At 41.8% G+C, this 17,448-nt stretch overlaps 1 protein-coding gene across 2 annotated transcripts in view; it reads left to right on the top strand.

Moving 5' to 3' along the window:
* The window catches only part of sema4bb (sema domain, immunoglobulin domain (Ig), transmembrane domain (TM) and short cytoplasmic domain, (semaphorin) 4Bb), a 55,572-nt gene that overhangs the window by 17,311 nt on the left and 20,813 nt on the right, over positions 1-17,448 (top strand). For both annotated transcript variants that reach the window (XM_071488744.1, XM_071488743.1), the window contains exon 2: positions 3,965-4,406. In XM_071488744.1, coding sequence (XP_071344845.1) covers positions 4,286-4,406 — 121 coding nt within the window. In that variant the 5' untranslated portion in view covers positions 3,965-4,285. The remainder of the gene's footprint in view (positions 1-3,964; positions 4,407-17,448) is intronic.

Raw genomic sequence — 17,448 nt, 5'->3', positions numbered from 1 at the left:
AGACGGCTTCAAATTTGATTGCAGCCGCACAATTAAATGCAAATGCTTTCATAATTCCCTTTCACTTTGGACTAAGATGTACTCATGATACTGTTAATGGATTTGATGGCGGCCTAACCTAGCCTCATGTCAAGCTCTGCAATAGTGCTCTCATCACAGGGTCCTGGCTGGCCGCTGATTATCTCCATAAGTGCCTCGGTCCGTGCCAAAGACTAAATGAGAGACAAGTCACTTTGCAGAGATGAGTTATTGGGAACTGGTCGTCGAGCACAAAGCCCAGTCGTTATACAAAGCTAGCCAAATGTTTGGCATTCAAGTTGCTCCCTATCCAGTGAACTTGCCGTGACCTGGCAGGACTGCATCGCCCAATATGTCTGTCACATCCTTTCTCTCTCTCAACAGATGCAGGTATTAATAGGGAGCCTCGGGGGAGGTTTGAAAGGTTAATGAATCTGTAGCCTTAAGCAATATGGCACCAGATTCACCCTTCACGATACAAGGAGCGGCAGACCCTCTCCTGGACGAGCAGATGGGTCCTGTGGCACTGAGCATAGTGGGTCGCCTGTACTATAACAGCTCCAGCAGAATAGAGCTCTAATCCTATAAGTCCTGTAACTGTTGCTTCTAATAATATCACTTTCTTTGGTCGAGTACTTGCTGTCAAATATGATTTAATACTTATTAATATTTAATACTTTTTTTTTCAGATCAATGCTTCATTGTTCCTCGGAATGGATTAAGACACTACATGATTAATTAGACTTAATTGCATGTACTTGTGATGTAAAGAATATGTAGAAGAAAACAGGATGAGTGTAGTATTACATCAGTTTAATTGCCCAGGGTGCCCTTGCTAAGCCTGAACAGCCTGAATCTGCCACTGGATTTGGGAACATTCATCTTGTCATCCTCAGGTGCTGGCCTCAGTTATATGAACATTTTAGGCCTCACGCCCCTGAGTCATCCTGTACTTTGCATTCCCCAGATACCTTAAATTTCCATCTGCTGCAGGGGCCTCTTCATATTGACATATTATCATCATTTATGACAGAGCACACCAACTTTTGTTGGCGGCTGAGATAAGTGTTCGGATAGAAGGGGCCACAAGGCATACATGTAACTACAGGGACTAGGATTTATCAGACATTTCTAACACTTAGTTTGAGGCTATGTTGAAAAGGTTTTACTGAGGAGGTGCTGTACTTGGTGTCTGTAGTCATGATTTATGACTAGTTACTTCAAAACAGCCACTTTGATACAGTATAATTGGTACTTATTCAGGCCTTTTACACAACTCTTACCAGGACAACATAGTTGTGTATAGTGACTAAAGTAATTTTTTTTGCACTAACAACTTTTTTGAGGACAATGCAAGAGTGTTAAGATATTTCTTTATGCATTACTGCCCTCTGGAATCAGTCAAAAAGTTTCCTGATTCCTCAGAGCCGGAAAACCCTCCCCAACAGCACCCCTCTCTTTTCATTAAAATTTTAAAGGCCTCTGGAATTACATAAGGATATGCCCTGGGAACATGGAGACTTGAGGTGCGCGACACAGGCAGGGCTGCCATGCTTGTTGTTGCAGTCTCAGCAGGCATGAGAGGGACCAGCAGAGCAGGAGGAGGAGGAAGATGTTACAGGAACATGGGTGGATATTTCAGCCTCCTGTGACTCAGCTAGCTTCACTGGAACAGCGGGAGCCAAAGCAGGCTGGTAGTGAAGCGAAGAGTGACAGACATATTGGTTCACTGCTTGAGACCCAGAGAACGGTCAGAGACAAGGGTGTGACAGTGTGACACAGATGCAGAGATAAGAGGAAAAAGGGGTGGCTAATGTTTAATTCAGTCAAACTCATGCAGTCTGTGTTGCCATGGTAAAGGTGAGACGGATAACCTTCCACCTGCCTACAAAAATGCCTGTTCCCCAGTTATTGTGCGAGGAGGGTAGCCTGCCAGTCAGTCTGCTGCCAGTCTGAAGGTCTGTTAGCCAGCTACCCAGTCAGAGACGGGGTTGTAAATCTGTTTATCCTGCATACTGTTGTAGTTCGTCCAGATTGACCAGAAGTTGAAAACGGTTCCCCAGCAGGGCCCTGTCTCACCAGACGTGCTCTCTCTTGTGCTGTTGCTGGATTTATGAGCTACCGTAAATATTTGAAAGAGGTCCTGTGGGAGTTGTTGCAGTGATGCAAGCTCTCAACCAGAGACTCCATGTGCTCTCCAGTGTTTACTTTGTAAACGTCATCACGTATGTGGGAGCTTGTGGGAAGCATCCAGCGCTATGAAGCAAATAAGGAGTAGTGAGTTGTGTTATATTGGAGGAGCAGGCTTTGGGTGTTTACCGAACTGATGTGTCTTTGCTTTTATTGGGATTCTCGTAACACTGTAACATTGATGTTGTTGTTGTTGTTGTTGTTGTTGTTGTTGTTTCTGGAGAAAACTTCTTATCTGGAAAGTTGAGCAAGCAAACATGCTGAAACTGACATGGTGAACGTGGTAAACATTATGCCTGTAACACATCAGCATTGCGACTGTATTAGCATGTGTGCTCGCACTTGATATAAGCACTTTTGCGCCAAAGAGCAGCCTCACAGAGCCGCTAGCAGGTCTGTTTTAGCAGCTACAATCAGTATTTTTATATCAGCACTGGATCAAATGAAAAGGCCCACTTGTAACAAATTAATTTTTGTTTTATGGCCCATGTGTAACTCAACAGTCTCATACCATTGTTTTCAGAGGGAAAGCCCCTAAAAACCGTCTGCTCAGTGGATGGACACAGTTAGCAACTAGCTGATGAACGTGAGACATTTCACATCTTAAGTGCCAGATACTCCTCTCAGGTGTTGGTGGAGACCACAAAAGAGGTGAAAGAAGTGGATATTGACACAAATTTGCAGGTGGCCATAAACATAAGTCCATATAAATGCTAATGTAGCTCCGAATCAGCTGCATGCATGGGCAGGTGTTTGCTAACAATGTCGCCATATCAGTTTAATAGGTCAGTGTCAGTGTTGTGTTTACAGCTTGTTGGCAACAAATGGCCAGAAACGTAGTTATTGCAGGTTTAAGAACTACCAAGACACTATCTCTCGGTTTATTTTTTACTGTGGTGTTTAAAAAAAGATACACAGCTTATGTCCTGTGTTTGTTTTAGTAAAGAGGGATGAAACAGGTGGGAGTGGTACCTTTTTTTTCAAGTGTTTTCCAAGAGAGCTGACCCCCTACTAAAGAAAAACATCTACATCGCAGCACCTTATCTGCACACTCACACTGAAGCCAATAAAAGTCGGAGCAAATGTGTTCAATGTGCCTCTTCGAGACAAATTATAGAGTTGTCTTGGGAGTCACTGTTCTTTCATTTATTTCCCCGCATAGCCACAAAATTAGAGCCAAGCACCCATATTATCTTCCCCGTGATCTCTTGCCGATTGTTGACGACAGCATAATTAAATACAGAGATTAAGAAAAAATCAAACAGATGTTCTATCTCACAGAGAGACCTTGTGGGCTGCAGTGCAAACAGCAAATCAGACATTCACTCAAATTTTAAAGTTCGTAAAACCCTTCAAGCTACCACATGATGTATGTGTTGATGTTAGATGACTGTCGGTCTGAATGATCTGTTTAGCTGAGTTTTTCTTCGGCAGTGTGATGGCAGAGTAAATGGTAAAAAGCATAAATGCTTATTCTAGATGAGGCAGGTCATTTTTGGGTGATGCCGTTGTTTGCTCTCAGAACTGATAATTAGCACAACTCTTGCATTTTTGATTCATCCTTTGCAGAAGAATCTCCACCATCCCCCAGAATGAACCACAGCCACACGTATCAGCTCTTTTGCTTTAGTAGCTGTTGGTCATGGCGTCAGAAGTTGGAAATGGATCTGTTGTTGGAGCTTGTGTTTAATCTTTTTTTTAACATGTTCTTGGATCAAACATAAAGAAACAACTTCTCTCTCTCTTCTCTCCACAGAATCCAAAATGACTTTCACTAAATGGCCACTGGTTGGAGCTTAGCGCTGATCCTTCGAAGAGCACTATGAGTGGATGAAAACAAGCAGCCTTTAATCCAGAAAGGATTCCTCATCTCTGTGATAAGAGTCTGCTAACCGCGTGTAAGCACCACGGGGAGTACAAGAATCAAGTTAAGGACACGTTTACTCCTCCCTCAGCCTGCAGGACGATGAGAATGAGAAAATAAAGCTCTGCAGACTCTAGCAGCTTAATGAACACCAAGGAATCTTAAAAACAAGCGGCGCATTTGTGTATGTCTGTTTGAGACGATCCAGCAACCATGTGGACATTAGCTGTGACTGTCCACTGTCTTCTAGCTGCTGCACTGCTATTGGCCAGCTGCCTCCAATCAGTGATCGCCACTGAGGATGATGTCACTCCGCGCATCAGTTTCCCATACAGTAAGTCTGAATAATTGCCTTACTTTTGTTACGATTATTGCAAGCATTGCTAGAAACATGGCGAGCGAAGTGGTATTCAAAAACATAATTGATGGTCTGGGACATGTAGCTTTAGCCTGTGTCTTTTAGCACGATGTAGCTAAAAGACTGCACATTTATAATCGCTTTTCAAGGCTTGTGTATTTTTTTTTTTATGGGCCAGTGTGGAGAAAGAAAGAGTCAACCAAAGACTTTGTTTCAACCAACACATGAAGGTAACACTAACGCTAGCTACAGCTGAGAAATCTGCGACAACAGTTTTAGCTGAAAAAATCGACTGTCACCAGCTAGAACTGAGTAGCTTGCTATTGTCTAAGCCCGTCTATCTCAAATCTGCCACCGTTATCACTGTAGACTACGTTGTAGTGCCGTGCGATGGTGGAAAGCTTGTGTAGCAACTGTAACTAAGTCTAAAAACATAATTTAGGTCAATGGCGAACAAACACAACAAACACAGCTGTGTGTAGTGAAGCAACCATTTCAACAGTGTACTCATAGAGACCACAAGTGCCTGAAGGCCCCGATGCACACATGCCAATTCGAAGACACCGGCACTACAAACACCACTTCTCATAAATACATGCAATTATTTTGAGATTAGACGTCACTTTGCACAACGTTTGCTGTGTGCGTTGGTTTTGTTTTTCCCGCCGAGCCTTGACAGGGTGAAGTAATGCATGGCATAACATGCGACTCTTCAGGCTGAAAAACAAATAAAGTAAAACAATTTGGGGTCCACTAACTGCTGTTTGGCACATGCAGTCTCGCTTCATACCTTCAGAATCACGTGGCTCTCCCTCCCCTTTTTGCTTCTAATTGACATTTTGGTTCGGCTGAGTGCAACAATTGAGCTCACAAATATCAACTTAACGTGTTGCCTGGTGAATCTACTGACTGAATGGAAGACCTTTCTGCACCTGACTTCAATATTGCATGTAATTAGTCCCCCCCCCCCACACACACACACACACACACTGCAGTGATTCTCTTATTATAATAGCTCCAGATTGAGCTTTCATGATTTAAAAACATGGCACTGTTTCTCTCTGTTTGTTCAGCTGACAGCTTTTTTAGTAATTGATGCATTGTGGGAGTTTATGACTAAAATGAAGGAGTTTCTGTTAGGCTGTAGCACACAGGAGAAATTGACCAATTGTAACTTAATACCTTTTTTAATGTCCTGTGTTGTAGCTGTTAGAAAAGGACCATTCATCATCATGATAAATGAAATTAACTTCCTGCTTTCTACAGTGTGTTTTTTTTTTTTTTTTTTTCCTGTCCTTGTGTCTGTCTTGCAGAACTGCTCAGACAAGCAAATTTTCCAGTGTGGCAGCAACCAAAGTACAGGCTTAGATGGATGTGTGGGTGTGTTGGCTCCTATAAACACTACCTGTCTGAATCTGAAGCTCCTCCCTTTGAAAACAACAATCCGATCCTTGCTTTCTTCAATCCTCTGCCAACTCATGCTGTAATTCACATGCACCATCTTAAATTGGCATCGCTCATACCCAGGAACAACCTTTCACATATTTGAGCCATTTAACTTGTTTCTGAAAGAACTAAATGGATTAAATAGGCCCAAATCTGGTTCCCAGCAGCTGAGTGTTTTGCAAACGACTGATGTGTCTTTTTATTTTTTCTCCCTTGCTTTGCTTTGCTCCACTCAGCATTCATAATCTGAATTTCATGTATTTTGACATGAGCAGTTAGTGACTGAGATTCTTTCAGATCGAGAGCATAAGTACTGGTGTGAGACAACATGCTTTTCAGCCGATAATATGGCGTAGAAAATCTTATTTAAACGTCACTGACATTGATTGTAACCTATTCATTAAGAGCACAGCTTTGCATAAACAGGGTCTGCAGCGTCGCTCACATGCTAAACGTTTTGTATATAAACTAGCTTCAATTCAACCTGCTTCATTGATACAAAACATGTAAAGCAGGTCACCCCTTTAAACCCCCGCTCTGGTTTGTATGGTCTGTAAGAAAAGGGGGACCCGGGCTGTTTTCTCGAGAGAGGACCCTTGCCTCTACGCAACCCTTTCCCTGGAACGGCGTCCCTTTTCTTTTTGTCCTTCTTCCCTCTCCTCTTGCTCCTTCCTTCTGTCCTAATGAGCAGGCTAATCTCTCATGTGTAGTGAGTGGAGGTTTTTGTGGTCACTGCAGTGGGAGAGCTTGTCTGGTTTTCATTATGGCTCTTGTGCAGAGAGGCAGCACAAAGGATCATGGGACCTGAAGCAGTGAGCATTGGTTAGGCATGCGGCATGTATCAGAAACTTCTCAGGCAGGATGTTAGTGTGTTTCTCCAGAGATGTGCGAAGATGATGATTTATTCCACTTATTTATTTGTCTTTCCCTTGGTTGAAGCTTTTTTTGTGAACCAAGTTCATTAACTGTACTAAATATCGCCCAGTTGTTGCTGTGAATATGGTTCCTTTTTAAAGAAAGAGTTATACGTATTAATCACAGAGAGTTTGGCGAGATTAACAATGCTACACTTTTCTGTCTCTTCAATAGAAGGCTACAGCCAGCAGCCTGTTAGCTTAGCATAAAGAAAACAGGGGGCCCTATCAGAAGTTAACAAAATTTAATTCCTATAAAAACCCAAAGTGAAAAACTTCTGGACGCAGATTTTGTTACCTTCAGACAGAATTCAGTTTCCCCATGATTCCAGTCTTTATGCTAAGCTAAGCTAACCAGCTGATGGCTTTATATTTACTATACAGATACAGACTGCAGACAACACTTTGGTTTAACTATCACCTCTATCGGCCCCAGTGTAGTTTAGTTTATAGTATTTATGGGAAGAAGATCCAAAGTGTCTGCTGATGTCTATGGGTCAAAGACTTCAATCTTGAATATTTTCCTCACAATATTAATAATAATGATGATTTTGTTTGACTTTGTGTGTATCTCTCCAATTACTTTTGGCACTATGTATTAATAGGGTTATATCTCCCACACGGTTCTTTCTACACTGATGTAAACTCACTCAATTTAAAGCTTAGACTTGACAGTTCAGTGTAGTGTCTGTTATTTTGTTTTAAACTGAATGTGCTGAAGCACGGAGCCTGCAGAACAAAAAATACTGTCTATATGCACTGCCTCATTAAGTGGTTATCAGTACAGCTTTGATGATCACATAGAATAAGAGTCAGCTCTGTCCCTTATAGCAGGTCATTTTGATTTGAATCTTATATTTGATTAATTTCTGTTAATAAAATATTTGACCTGGTGACAGGTGACCTGAAAGAGAGATAGCATTTTATTTAACCGAGGCCACACATATTTAAAAGCTTCACATTTTTACATGTAAGGTTTATATTGTTTGTAGGCTATTGTATCTACATCAAAGGAAACGTTGGGACGAGAAGGCAACATTTTCAGTTTTAAGACGTTCAAGCAGGCAGCTGGGAGAGAAGAAAATCAAAATGAGCTACAGAGCATGCCGCCTATGCTCAGTGTACACAGTGTCCTTTCCCGTTAACGTTTCGTTTATGTTGGGAGAATATTGTGCGCTTTCTCTCATGCATGCTAATCCAGTGACCTTGGCAGTGTGTGGATCGCAGTGCAGAAACTGAGGAGGGGCAGTGAGAGGGGGCGTCAGGCCAAATACTCGTGAGGTTTTAGTCATGCTCCGATGCCCACCTAAAACCCGGCAAGGACACGCCCACTGATCCTGAAAGAAAAGCGGTCTGTGGCTTCCAGCAGAGGTGGCACTCACAAGTGCCTGCATATAACGCCATAACAGCCGCAACAATGGAGCATAATTACAGCACATCAACTCCGTCTGTTTCAGACGTTTTAATGGCTTCGTTGCCTGCACGCTCCAGGGAATGTACAGAAAAGTCCAGTCTTTGCAGATTTCGATCAGGAACATTTGATTTGAGGAAAATGGCATGCAGCGAGAAATAATGGTGCAGCTGTTAATTAAGATGGACAGAGAGGAATGTGAGGTTCAAGAGTGTCATTAGGTGTTTTTGGGTTGTTTTTTTTATTTTTTTTATTGCTGTGATGCAGTGTAGAGTGGTCCGAAACAAAAATATTTTTTGCCATATCACTAATAACATTGCAGTGGAAATTTTCATAGTTTTACAGCTGCTGTGATGCAGAAAAGACCTTATGATGGACTGAATTTGACTTTTTGTAGCATGGTGAAACACTTTGATTTTGTTTATCTAGTGATGGCTGTAAATCATCCTGGACTGCAAAGCATTTTATTTTATGAAACAGAAACAAATACTTTTTATCACATTGCAGTATGAACCTCTCTGTCAAAAAACATTTCTTACCCCATAACACTGAGCATTAAAAAGATGTTGAATAAAAACACTGCTTTCATCACAGTGCACTTTATTTTCCTGGAAGAGCAGAGTCAGTATCTGGCTTTGTTTGTACCTGCACACACACTCATTGATTCACATGCAAACATTTTTTGTTGTGTGTTTTTTTTTTTTTTTTTTCAGGTTTTGCTGGTTAAACAGAAATGACTCACTCACTGTCACTGTCTGACTGTAGTATTGTCACCAGAAATCTTGATTTGGGAAAAATGGCCATTGGCAGCCTCCACTGTTTACACTGTGTAGTTGCAGAGCTCTGAACAGTCGCACACTCAGACGGTTGTTGTATTGAAACTGGTTCTGTGTGCTGATGAAGAATATAACCTGGTGGTACTTTTGGGTTCTCCTGTTGCATCTTGTTATCATGGGGAAATTTTCTCATGCCCTAAAATCTAGATTGCCAGATGCAATATTTTTCTCTGCTAATGCATTTCGGACAATGGTTGTTGAAGAAGTGTTAATGCTTGACTTAAACCTGACTAATGTCATGTTTTGATACACTAATTGAAGGAGTATCCTGATAAAGCGACTACGGTGATTTTTGTTGAATCAGCTATATTGTTATATGAACATACTTTAAAACTGATACATAAATGACATAAAATAATAATGTCATTTCAAATATATCGCCATTACACAGCCTTATTATCTAAAAACGACACATACACTACAAAATTAAGCGTGTGCTCATACTTTTTTTTTTTTTTTTTTTTTTAAATGTCAGGTTTCACATTTGAGTTGAGGCAGAAGCGAAATGGTTAAAAGCAGCCGTCTCATGTATCTTTCATTAAAAAGACAGAACTTTCCTGATACAGATCCAGTACGTTAATACACTCCACATGTGTCTTATTCCTACTGGTGGGTTTGTGTGAGAAGAGTGAGTGAGGTGTGTGTCCCTGTGAGGCCTGGTTGACTATATATCACATATTGAGCTGAAGGAATCAGTTAAAGTCTCTGATTTGACATAAATCCTGTCTTGTCAGATTTTTGGTTTCATTTCTTTTTTTTTTTTTTTTTAACATCACTTGATCAGTAACAGCAACCAAGAGTCTGCGGTGCCTGCAGGTGTAGCGCTCGTAGATGGAGGAGAGGAAGTTTTGTTCTTATCAGTAAGAATGACACCTGTTGAAAGAGATAGATTTGAATGTTTTTTTTAAACCAGGTCTGGGAAGAATAACCCTTTTGAGCCAAAATGAGCAGCACGACTAAGGTAATAAATGTGACAGTGGAACAACAAGAAAAAGAGCTTTTAAACATTTTAATGAGAGGTGTGTGTGTGTCGGTAAAAAAAGCCATTAGTAAGGAGTGTAAACCAATGTGCTTGACCACTTCTTGTCCTCGGTTACTTTGCGGTGGATAAGTAGAGAGCAGGAGACCCAGTGTGACTCCAGCCTGCTCTTCTCATCAAGGGCCTCTCCAGATACAGACACACACACACACACACACACACACACATTCAAACGCAGTGTAGAGGGTTGTGTCTGTGTGCTTTGGTAGCACTTAAAGACCTTCAACATATGCCAGTCCAGGGTGAGTGCACTTAGTAAACTGCAAGAAGCTCCAGTGGTATCCTAAAAACCGACAAGTGCGAACCAGAAAATGGCAGCAGAGATGTATCGAAGTGCGCTTTGATGGGATTCTAGCTGTAGCAGAAACCATCTGCAAGCATGTGCACGCCAGCTGGATTGGGACGTTCGCAGTGCCAACACAAATGACATTTTTTTTCCCCCTTCGAGTCCACTTGGCTGGGCCATAGATGTTATGTTATTCATCAAGCCAGTCTCTCTTGGTGTGCACGTTGGTTTCTGTGTATATAAGGACAGAAGTAACAACCACAATGAAGAACACATTTGAAGTAATGGAGGGTGGATTAGGATATGGATTTCAGTCCTGGTCGAATTTGACACCCATGGTTACTGGTGGGAACAACAAATGTGTTTTACTGCTGCAGCAAAAACTCCCTGAGCAGCTACTTTGTCAAAAATACAACAGAAAAGCAACTAGTGTATCTGTTTGAAAACTAGAGAAATACAATAGGGAACAGCTTTGATATATGCATGCATTGGATACATACATGCAATCTGAATCTAATGCAGGATTGATGGACCCTGCCATTAATAATAAAAACTAGTATATAGAAAGGTAATTGCAGAACACACTTGAACTTGAACACACACTTTGATTTGATATTAGCACTGGACAAAAGTGGTTTTTTTTGTTTTGTTTTTTTTCCCCAGAAGTAAATTGGGAATTGAATTTCTTGAATTGTCCTTTTTTTTTTTTTTTGTCAAAATCATAGTGAGTTTAGTTAAATATACCAACTACATTGGTGGTTCCATTTGCACCTTAAAAAATGTCACTCTTTGTTAGCTTTAGTTTTGGTCCCAAAATTGTGCTTGAGTACAAAACGTTCAGCGCGAGGCCTGAATCTGTGAGTATCTGATTCCAGTGACATCCACTGTCTCTCGCCCCTAGAGAGAGAGAGTAGGAGTAAGGCGGAGGGAGAGAAAGGCTGCAGAGGCATCCCACACACAACAAGCACAGGCACGTCTGTTTTGAATTGGGAGTGAGGAAATTATACCAACTATCTGCCTCTCTCTCTCACCCAGTTTCTCTGTTTGAATAGCTCTCTCAGATACCAGATAGATTCTCCTTCTGTCTCACCAAGCTAATATCCAGGATTTTGTAAGCTTTCAGCTGTGATGGACCACTGCTCTCCATCACTCTTCTTCTTTGAGTGTTGGGTAGGTGTGTACCAATCCACAGTGCATCAGGATGACACCTAAGAGCCAATAATTACAGAGCAGGGCATCATGCCTGTGTCAGCCCCTTGTTTTCTGCTTTTAGAGATATGCAGTGTTTTCTGCACTGACCTCATCCTTGGTACATGTGGGCTGGGGGGGGATGTTTTTTCTTCAGAGGGAGAGGGAGGCACTTTTCAGTATTTCAGGCCTTGTACAGTGCACACAGCTGTTCCACATTTCCAACAAATATTCAGTCATTTCATTGTTTTCTGTTGTCACCCTCGTGTTCCTGTTCTTGCGACCATGTGGCACCATTAACGCCTTTTTGCTGCGTAATCCTCACACACAGCGAACACTGGACTGACACACCGTCGGGCTCTGGTTATTATCTGCAAGGTGCAGCTGTCTTTCACTATGATGTGTACACACTCAAAAACAAACATAATACATAGCATATACACACAAAATTGCAGCAAAGCCATGCCGTCATTGCCAGTGATTACAAACAACACGGCACATGTGAGCCTGATGGCCTGGTGGTACAGATACGATAGATGTCACAGTCTCTCTGAAACTGATTCCAGATGATGATGCCAGCTTTTATCTACAGGCCAATAAGGTCAGATTTTCTCTGCCTTACTTTCCCTCTGACTTTGTCTTTATCAAGTTTTGGTGAGGTTTCACTCACTGTGAATTACTTTGTAAATTTACCCTTTTTCAATTATAACAGAATTCGCCCATGTAAAGTGACGGTTCAATAAAAACTGGGTTAACGTGGAAAGGAAAGATGTGAAATCTGTTTAAAGTTTGCCCCAACTCCTCTAACCAGTTTGCCTCCTCACTCCTGACTGTGCAGACAAACTGTTTCTGTGCTGACTTGGCTTGCATACAGCACAGCAGCAGAGAAAACGGGGCTGGTTTCGGTTGCCAGTATCCACCGACAATGAAATAACCATCACTTTACCCAAACATCAGGAGGAGCAGTGCTGTGATGACCTTGAAGTGACTTCTGTGGGCTTCTGTCAGGAGCTCCAGCGCGGCTATCAAACCCACTGTCAAATCATGTCAAACAGAGAGCCTTGAAGCTGTGCACTGTTGTGTAGCTTCAGCTGGCAGAGGGCAGAGATAGATAGTTGTGTTTTGTTTTTGTTTTTTTTTTCTAATTTGTGTCTTGCATGTAAGACAAGCAGAGCTTGGTGTGAGATTATTATCAGATGTGCTACATGCTACTCTCCTTTGGGTTTTCTCCACCCGGCTGCAAGTGAATCCCTTTGTCCCCATTGCCCCCTTGCCTTGTGACTTGGCTCATGCTGCTTTAGTAAATCTGGGGCATGTTTACAGTCAGGGCTTTTAGGAGTGTCTTGGCAGGCGTACACCTACCAAGGAGCCAATCAATGGCCCCACCAGTGGAGTGCCATTAAACCTTAGGAAAAAAAAAAAAAAAGCTTGATCCTGCTCCATTTTCTCTGAAATAAGATGCATACCAAAGTGCTGGCATGTATTTTATTTTTCAGCGACATTATGTCTGCAAGCTGGCATCCCCTGATATCTTAGTTACTTCAATGGTGAGCAATCGCACACTAAACACACTCAGCTGTGATTTGAGATTCAGAGTAAGTAAAACTTAATTGTTGTCACTGTGCAAATTTGGAGTACTGATCTTTCAGCTCTGTTTGTTACACAAATTGTTTTTGTTTTTGTTTTTTTACTCTAAAAATCAAAAATTTGTGGATATGAAAAAGATTATATTCATGTGTCTGCTACATTACAGCCATTCTTTTTGTCTCAACAGCTTTGGTTCTGTTAAAGAAACAGTTCAACATTTTTTGAAAATGCATTTATTTACTTTCTTGCTAGAAGTTACATTAGCAGAGACGCAGCAGTGTCAGTCCTCCATCATCATCTGGACAGGTTGCATTCAGGCACACCATTTGTTGTCCCGGAAAACACTGTGCCTAGCAGAAGAAAACCACCTATATTAGAGGTGATGCATTTGTGTTATGAGTGCAGCAGCTTACACCGGCACTGGCATCTGTAGGCAGAAAATCTTATATGATGTACAAATGGAAGGTGATTCCAACAATCATTGAATTTAATTCATGCGGAAGTGGGATTTTACACCGTGTTCAGGCACAGATGAAAGACTTCCCCTCGTGTTTCAGTTTTAGTGCAAGACGTTTGTAGCTGTTCATTGAATGTGCACAGAATCAGTCCGACTCTCTCACTATAAAGCAAACATTTCTGTGATCACAGAGCAGCTGCTCTCCTGAATCCTGTCATGTGATTTCTTCCTGCCATCTTTACCTCCACTGATTTTTATTAAAAAAAAGGAAAAAACGTGAGTGAATAAATACACTGCCAAAATTTAATTTCATCAAATTAATTACTGAGAGGTTGTTATCTGCCGGAGGAGAAAGATAATCAGTTCTTGAATGTTAGTAGTATTGCCTACCGGCCTGTTCTTCCAGCTGTAAACGGTCCTCAAATGATGCATCGAACTACACCAGGATTTAGACCAATTGTCAGTTTCTTTTACAGCCTCTTTTGCAGCTTGCAGACTTCCGTAACCATGGAGAATGGAGGCAAATGCCCAATTTGACTTTAGGCTGAAATTGAACGAACCTTTGGCACTAACTAATTCAGCATGTTGGCACCGACAATAAAGCGGCCATATTGATGGAAGGTGTGATTTGATGAGCATTAGCAGAGGTTGAGGGCTCGGCTTGGTGACAGCCAGCTGATTAAACAGCGGGGTGATGAATGGACTTGGCGCCTGGCTGTGAAATGGCCTGCAGTTGCTGCCGCCCTTGCCGGATGCTCGGCATTCTGCTGTAAGGATGTCAAAACGCACAAGTGACCTGCTGCACCAGAAAGCGCAAAAAAATGTTTGTTTTTTTTTAAATATCCTGAAGTTCCAGCCTCTGTAGAAGGAAAAAAAGAGCGAGAAAGCCTCGAGTATCTTTTTGAAATCACTGCAGCTTGACACAGCACTGACGTTTGTTACTGCTTGACCTTCTGCTCTTATCAAAAATCAATCTCAGAGTGCTTTGAAAATAATATTTTTTTCCCCTGTCTGCATGTTTCTTCATAGGTCAACATCTCAATCCAATCTTCCTGGTTACCACAACTCCCACTCAGTACTCGACCTCAACCCCCACCCCCAACCCCCCTTCCACTCTACCTTCCCGCTAAGTAGCCTTGGACTGCTCTCTGAGTAAAAGTTTCATGAGTTTGCTCTCCTCTGCTCGTTACTCCGTTGTCTGTCTAACAGGATGTCACTGTGATTCATGTCAGGGAGTTTTAATATGCTGAGGGAGAGGCTGTTTTTTGGTTCCAGTGAATAGCCAAAACCCAGGGGAGCCATGACAGTCAAGCTATGATATGTCCCCCTGTTGAGCGGTGAGATGGCACTCCTTTGTCTGCCAACTGCAGGGTCCCCTGGGACTGAGTATAGCTCTCTTTAAGAGCATTTAGGATATTTTTTAACAGATTTAATATGCCTTGAAATAAAACCAGTTTTTCTCCACATTGGAAAATGTTGTATTTCTTCCTGTCCTGAAAGACCTAAGGATGACAATAGGAAGTCTTTTTCTATTTTGTATTCCCTCCCCTGATTTTAATGACAGGCCCCTCTCTTCATTGACTCCAGATGTCACATCGTTTTGAACAGAATGAGGGCTGTTGATCTGGAAAGGGCTTAACATTTGATTTTGGACAAGATGTAGCTTGTGCAGCTGGCTTTCACTCCCATAAGGGAAAGACAGTCATCTGCCAAAGTGCCTTGAGTGTTAGGTGAACCATTTGTTTGCAAGCATATTGAAAAGTTTAAGTCGTGGGTTGTAAACATTTATTGCAGTTTACTGGCTCCATTTGCATTATAGCCCAATGCACCACCTGGAGTGTTGGAGATAAACGTACTGCTGGTGTCTTTTTCTTACTATCAGAATCTCTAAGTTCAGTTTGCTGGTTATACACGGAGGGAAAGCCTGTAAATGGTTTAACTGCAGCAAATATTAGTGTTTACGACCCCAGATACGAGCCAGTAATCTTATTTGGACAAGCAAATGGAGTCCGTGACCCCGAGCGCTCTGGCGTGGGGAGCACATCAAGTGTGTTTAATATGTTTGGAATGAGAGGCGATAGATAAACATTTACAAAGATGGTCAAAAACTGCAAAGAGTATTAAGTATGTAAGCAATGGATTCACAAATATTTGTTGTATGTCCTGTGTCTTTGAACTCTGGGAGATTCTTAGTCTTGTTGTTAGATATCAAGTCATAGCATCCAACCAACCTCATACAGACTGGGCCCAACATTGCTGGGTCACAAAGCTTGACATATGTATATAAACAATTTTCCAGTGCTTTTTGGACCCTGTGTTGGCTTTTATATTTGGTGTTTTTAAGCACTTTAACGTGTAGTAAGTCAAACTGAAAAGTGACCAGCTGTCAGACCTCTTGCTGCTTACAAAAACTGGCAGCAGTGGAAAGTGCAAAAAGCTGCTGCTGATGCCACTGTTGAAGACCCCAAGTTGTTTGCAATGCTGAGGGAAATGCTATAAAAAGAGCAATGTGTACATTGAATCAGTACTTCATCAAAGGAACTGTTTGAGGCTGCAGGGAAGGGAGTGATGTGGGAAAAAGTAACTCATTTGACTTATGGCCCACTGCTGAAGAGATCCATTTGAAGAGGCCTGGCAAGCAGCAGAGTAAAGGAGATTTAGATTGGTGTTGAATAGAAGAGGCTTTTACCCTGCTGCCAGTGCCGAGCAGAGCAAAGACAAAGCTGGCCAGCACAGGAAAGTGTGGACGTGGCTCATTGGCGTGCATATGACATGTTCTCATGCAGCTACAGTAGCTGCTGGCTGCCACTGTGCAAGAGGGATAAACTGGTAGAGCAGTCGCCTCCAGGATACAGAAATGACAGCATGCTGAATGAGAGTTTTCCACTTTGTATCATAAATCGATTTGACTGAAGCGCAGCAGTATGTGTTGTGATGTAGTTGGATGTAATGTTATGTCTGTCCACATGTTCATGTTTCCTGCTTGATTTGTGGCTCGCTGTGAAGTTTGCCAGATCTTCTTGGAGAACTGGAAATAGCCAAACAGGAGTTCCAGTGGTGTAAAGGGATTACAGCACCTGCTGTTTTATCTCAGTGACCCAACTACTGCACATTGACATTTGCATTTACATAACTCGCATTTTGAAATCTTGGTTACAATTGTGTTACATTTTGATGGGAACGTGGCCACTAACATCCAAGTAAAATCCAATGGTACAACTGAAAACGACTGATTGAGCTAATTTAAAAGGAAACATATAGTTTCTTGTATCTGGTTTCATTCTTTAACAAATGCCTCCAGAAAAAGCAACCAATTTAGACTGTTTAAATGATGTGAGTACGAGGCTGACAGTGGATCTGAGCATCTTAGAATAATCTACAAACATGAAGTGGCAGCGTTCCTCTTCTTCCCACTGTGTGAATGCAGCTGAACCTCCAACTCCAGCATTCATATACAGATGTTCACATCCGACTCGTCTTAATTCCACATCCTTTACATCACTCCTGACGAGATCTTACTCTCCTGATTGGCTGATTAGCACAACAAATCCGATCCACAGAAGGCCACATAAGCTAATGTCAGTTTCAATCCATTCTGTGCTTTGGCCAACAAAACACTTCTTAGTAGATGTCTCCTCTCGTTTCCACAAACACTGTGCCTTTTTTCAGGGTTTTGCATTTGAGAAAATGAAGTTGTGCCACTAAATAGATTAAACTTGTTTTTAGTGGCAGCATTTTTAGCATGAATGCTTACTTCCTGATTGATATGAATGATATGAAAGTAGCAGAAACACTGTGAACTGGATTTCCCATCGGAGCAAGATGAAAAAGGAGATTATGTATGTGACTACATT

The sequence above is a fragment of the Trachinotus anak genome, unplaced genomic scaffold (assembly GCF_046630095.1).
Source record: "Trachinotus anak isolate AG129_WGS33_773 ecotype Australia unplaced genomic scaffold, CSIRO_AGI_Tana_v1 ptg000011l, whole genome shotgun sequence".
NCBI classification, from domain to species: Eukaryota; Metazoa; Chordata; class Actinopteri; order Carangiformes; family Carangidae; genus Trachinotus; species Trachinotus anak.
This window is presented reverse-complemented; position numbering and strand designations above follow the sequence as displayed.